The sequence below is a fragment of the Etheostoma spectabile genome, chromosome 24 (genome assembly GCF_008692095.1).
Source record: "Etheostoma spectabile isolate EspeVRDwgs_2016 chromosome 24, UIUC_Espe_1.0, whole genome shotgun sequence".
In the NCBI taxonomy this organism is placed as follows: Eukaryota; Metazoa; Chordata; class Actinopteri; order Perciformes; family Percidae; genus Etheostoma; species Etheostoma spectabile.
Window position 1 is genome coordinate 601,112 of NC_045756.1, and position 5,546 is coordinate 606,657.

At 42.0% G+C, this 5,546-nt stretch overlaps 1 protein-coding gene across 1 annotated transcript in view; it reads left to right on the top strand.

The window, feature by feature from the left end:
- Positions 1-5,546, top strand: part of LOC116674185 (indian hedgehog B protein) — a 15,044-nt gene that overhangs the window by 4,026 nt on the left and 5,472 nt on the right. Inside the window, exon 2 of the mRNA XM_032506713.1 lies at positions 1,801-2,062. Within this exon, the coding sequence (XP_032362604.1) occupies positions 1,801-2,062 (262 nt within the window). The remainder of the gene's footprint in view (positions 1-1,800; positions 2,063-5,546) is intronic.

The following is a 5,546-nucleotide window of genomic DNA, read 5'->3' on the forward strand; positions in this document are numbered from 1 at the left end:
CCCCTTTATGGCACCTATTTGCTCCCTTTTGCAAGCCATTTGACAAGGGGATGCCTAAAAATGTGCACATCATTGGGGAATAACATGATAGTTGCCGAGGAAACCAAATCATCCTCTAGCCTTCATCCCATCTCGTGTCTAACTGTTAAAATGTGTTCGTTTTAAAGGAAAAAGGTCTAATTCAGATCGATCTGACACCCTTTAAAAACCCATTCTCCCCCTTTTTAATGTGGCAACATGACACCAGGTGTATCTGGGGTGTCACCTGAGACTTCACATTAGATAAATCCACCCCCCCAAGCCCCCCCAACCCCCCCCAGACAAAGCGGCCCGGCTGTGGATTAGATTAACGGAGCTGACTGGAGGATTTATTTGGGAGACTTTGGGAGTTGAATGAGTCCTTCTCTCGGCCCCCTTACCTTCTGTTTGCTCACCCCGACCAGACGCCGGGTTTAGAGGGACCCTGAGGACCTCTTGTTCATGGAGCCGCCCCCCTACACCACCTTAAAACCTCACAGTCCCACCTCCATCCATCCATCCATCCATCCATCCTTAACTTAGCCTCCCTTCACTCACCACAGAGAGCAAACATCAGGCCAAGCCGGGACAGCAGAGGTGCATTGTGGGAAGGCCGAGCCACAGACAAGTGTGGGGGGGGGGTGGCGAGGGGGGATGTGGTGTGACGGGGATTTGGTGAAGTGGGGGTTTCTGCCGCCGTCTGATTGGTTTAAAGGCTCTTAGTGCAGCATTCAAACGGCAGGAAGAAGTTCAAAGGTCACGTCTGGAGTGATAAACTATGCATAAATACATAAAAACACGCTTAAAATCTCTTTAAACATGTTTTAAAAACCTTTTCAGGGAGAAGGTCAAAGGTCAAGTACTGTACGCCGTCTGGGATCATGCGGGAGAACAATGTCACTTTAAATAAACACACACAAAACCAGCATGGCGTCTTTTAAACTTTGGGTGTTATGTATGTCTGTGTGTGTGTAGGCTATATATGCGTATGTATGGGTGTATATATATGTATGTATATATACACACATATATATATATAATATATATATATACACATACACACATGTGTATGTATATATATATATAATATATATATATACACATACACACGTGTGTGTATATATATACATATATATATGTGTGTGTGTGTATGTATGTCTGTGTGTGTGTATATATGCGTATGTATATATGTATATATATATATGTATATATGTATATATATGTGTGTGTGTATGTATGTCCGTGTGTGTGTGTGTGTATATATATATGTATGTGTATATATGTATATGTAAGTATATATGTTTATATGTATACATGCGTATATATGTGTATGTGTATATATGCGTATATTTGTATATTTATATATACGTATATGTGTATATACGTCTGTGTGTGTGTGTGTATATATATATATATGTGTATATATATATATATGTATGTGTATATATATGTATATATATGTGTATATATATATGTATATATATGTATATATATATGTATGTATATATATATATGTATGTACATATATATGTATATATATGTGTATATATATATGTATATATATGTATATATATATATGTATGTATATATATATATATGTATGTACATATATATATATGTTCACATATTTAGATGTACACTATTTTGCCAGAAGTATTTGTTCACAGTAGTTGATGTAGTTTTCCTGTATTTTGATGAGTAATACTGTTCTTCCAGCAGTTTGTGTCCAACTTGTGTTGAATGTAAAGTGTCCAACGACCCATCGTTGTCTCTTCTGTCCAGCGCTGCAAAGACAAGCTGAACTCCCTGGCCATCTCGGTGATGAACCTGTGGCCCGGGGTCCGGCTGCGGGTCACCGAGGGCTGGGACGAGGACGGACACCACTCGGAGGAGTCTCTGCACTACGAGGGCCGGGCGGTGGACATCACCACCTCGGACCGGGACCGGAACAAGTACGCCATGCTGGCCCGCCTGGCGGTGGAGGCCGGCTTCGACTGGGTCTACTACGAGTCCAAGGCCCACATCCACTGCAGCGTCAAGTCAGGTGAGCAAGGGGGGACACCTGGTGGAGCTGGATCTCAGGTGTAGTAAAGGGAAAAGGGTCTCAGAGCAGACCAGGTCTAAAGGCAACTCGCTGCTGGCCCTTTAACCCTCATGTGTTCCCCATGTTGTCCCCATGTTGTCTTCATTTTGCCCTCATGTTGTCCTCATGTTGTCCTCATGTTGTCTTCAGGTTCCCTCATGTTGCCCTCATGTTGTCCTCATGTTGTCCTCATGTTGTCCTCATTTTGTCCTTCATGTGGCCTCATGTGCCTATGTGCCTGTTGTCCTCATGTTCCATGTTTCCTCATGTGGCCTCATGTTGTCCTCATGTTGTCCTCATGTTGTCCTCATGTTGTCTTCATTGCCCATGTTGTCTTCATGTTGCCCTCATGTTTCCTCATGTTGTCTTCATGTTGCCCTCATGTTGCCCTCTGTTGTCCTCATGTTGTATTCATGTTGCCCTCATGTTGCCCTCATGTGCCCTCATGTTGTCCCTGTTGTCCTCGTTGTCTTCATGTTGTCCTCATGTTGTCTTCATTGTCCTCATGTTGTCTTCATGTGCCTTCGGTTGCCTCTCATGTGTCCTCATGTGTTCCCATGTTGTCCCCGGTTGTCTTCATTTTGCCCTCATGTTGCCCTCAGGTTGCCCTCATGTTGTCCTCATGTTGTCTTCATGTTGCCCCATTTGTCCCTCATGTTGCCTCATGTTGTCCTCATGTTGCCTCATTTGTCTCATGTGTCTTCATGTTGTCTTCATGTTGTCCTCATGTTGTCCTCACTGTCTTCATGTTTCTTCAGGCCCATGTTGCTCATGTGGCCCCATGTTGTCTTCATGTGCCTCATTTGTCCTCAGTTGTCTTCATGTTGTCCCATGTTGTCCTCATGTTGTCCCATGTTAGTGACTCACACTTGTGTGTGTATCACTAATCCAACTGTCAGTAATTTGAGGCTTTGCAGCAATGCATACACAATAATACACAACATATACAATTGCAGCAGTGTGACTACACTTGCACACACACACCTTGTCTCATAGCAGCACACACACCTTGTCTCATAGCAGCACACACAACTTGTCTCATAGCAGACACACACCTTGTCTCATAGCAGCACACACACCTTGTCTCATAGCAGACACACACCTTGTCTCATAGCAGACACACACACCTTGTCCGCACACCACACTTGGTCTCATAGCAACACACACCTGTCTCATAGCAGCACACACACCTGTCAAGCAGCACACCTTGTCTCTAGCAGACACCACCTTGTCTCATAGCAGCACACACACCTTGTCTCATAGCAGCACACACACCTTGTCTCATAGCAGCACACACACCTTGTCTCATAGCACACACACACCTTGTCTCATAGCAGACACACACCTTGTCTCATAGCACCACACTTGTCATAGCAACACACACCTGCTCATGCAGCAACCACTTGTCATAGCGCACACACACTTGTCTCATAGCACCACACACCCTGTCTCATAGCAGCACCCAACACCTTGTCCATAGCAGACACACACCTTGTCATAGCAGACCACACCGTGTCTCATAGCAGCACACACACCTTGTCTCATAGCAGACACACACCTTGTCTCATAGCAGACACACACCTTGTCTCATAGCAGACACACACCTTGTTCTAAGACACACACCTTGTCTCATAGCACACACACACCTGTGCCATAGCAGCACACACCTTGTCTCATAGCAGACACACACCTTGTCTCATAGCAGACACACACCTTGTCTCATAGCAGACACACACCTTGTCTCATAGCAGACACACACCTTGTCTTATCGCAGCCCGACAAGGCAACATGGCCAACTCTTTGCTTCCTTTATCTTTCTAACGTTCTTGTTTTCCTTACATCCCTCATCACTAACTTTCTTCTTGCTTGCATCTTAACTATCTGAGCAGCTCTGTCTCTTCCCCTCCGTCTCACCTGCCACTCGTCCCACCTGTCCCCAGGTTGGACACGTCCATATTTCTGCTTCTGTGAGACTTTTGTAGCTTTTTAATGTGTTTATTTTTGCTCATCTGCACTTTTAACAACCACAAATCAGGGGATTTCAGAGGAGGAGACAGCGTAAATCAGTGAGTTCTTCATGTAATTTCCATAAAATTAATTAATATATAATATATACTCAATGTAAAAATATCTACAGGCTGTATATGGCTGAAAGGATGATTTAAAACCTGTAGTTTTACAGTTTTATTGTCGCTAAAGCTAGAAAAAATCCTGACAGAGTTACAAACTATAAGAAGCTATTTTTAATTCTTCCAGGAAATAAAAGTCTGGTTAGTTTTGTTGAAAGATCAGAGTGTTGGCCTCTGATATTTGGAGCTCTTTTTAGATTAGATCAGATTAAATTAGATTAAATTCAACTTTATTGTCATTACACAGGTACAGGTACAGGTAGGTCTAACCAGAAGTGCAATAGCAGCAGGTGCAGGATATACACTGGTTCCATAAGTGCAGGACATGGCTATGTACTGGATAAATATAGAGATGAATACTATTATAAACAAAATTTTACAGATAGATTTGGCCTATGAATATAATATAATATATAGATAACTAGCATTTACAGCTGGATATGTATTGAATATAATATACAGGTGGATATTACTATAAATATAATTTTTACAGATGGATATATATAATAATTTAGGCTAAAATGAGCAGTAAAACGATGGATTTTAAGGTAGTACAAATACAGTTTGGACAAACTATCCACATTAAAGTGCAGTGGAAAGTAATTGCATATTACAGTTAAAGTCCGTTATTGCTGATGTATATGTAAACAAGTGGTACTTCAGCTTTAAATGGACAAAACTGTCCTCGTTGAATCATGAAAAGATGAACAACTGCGTTAGAAAAAGTCTGATTTCTCACAGATTAAAAAGAAGAGAAGTTAACGAGGATTCCCAGGGTGCATTTCAGTAAAAAACATCCAATCACAGAGCTTTAAAACGCAGGTATGTGTGCCGCTAACTAACGTATTAACTAGCTTATGGTTGTAATTATTAAAAAAACAGAAATGTATGTTATCTTTACATCATTTAAGCTCACTTTTCAACATGTTTTGGCTGAACTGCACCGGTCGCATTCCCATTTGGGTTAAATAAGACTTCTGGGCCCTGGGAAAGACAATCATGGACAGATTGCATGCTAATACAAAGTGTAAATTGTCTCCTTAACATCAAGTGTCCACATGTCTCACACAGTGTCCATTAATCTCCAAACAAACATGGGGCATCCAGGAGTAAAGGCTCAGATATTATCCAGATATTAGACATCCCCTTTGCACCTTTTACACTGAGTGGTAACTGAGATTTTCCTCTTCTTTTTCCCCTCTTTCCTTCTCCTTTTTCCTACTTTGTCTCTCCTTGTCCCTTCCTTTTATCTCTCCTTGTCCTTCCTTTGTCTCTCCTTTATCTCTCCTTGTCCCTTCCTTTATCTCTCCTTGTCC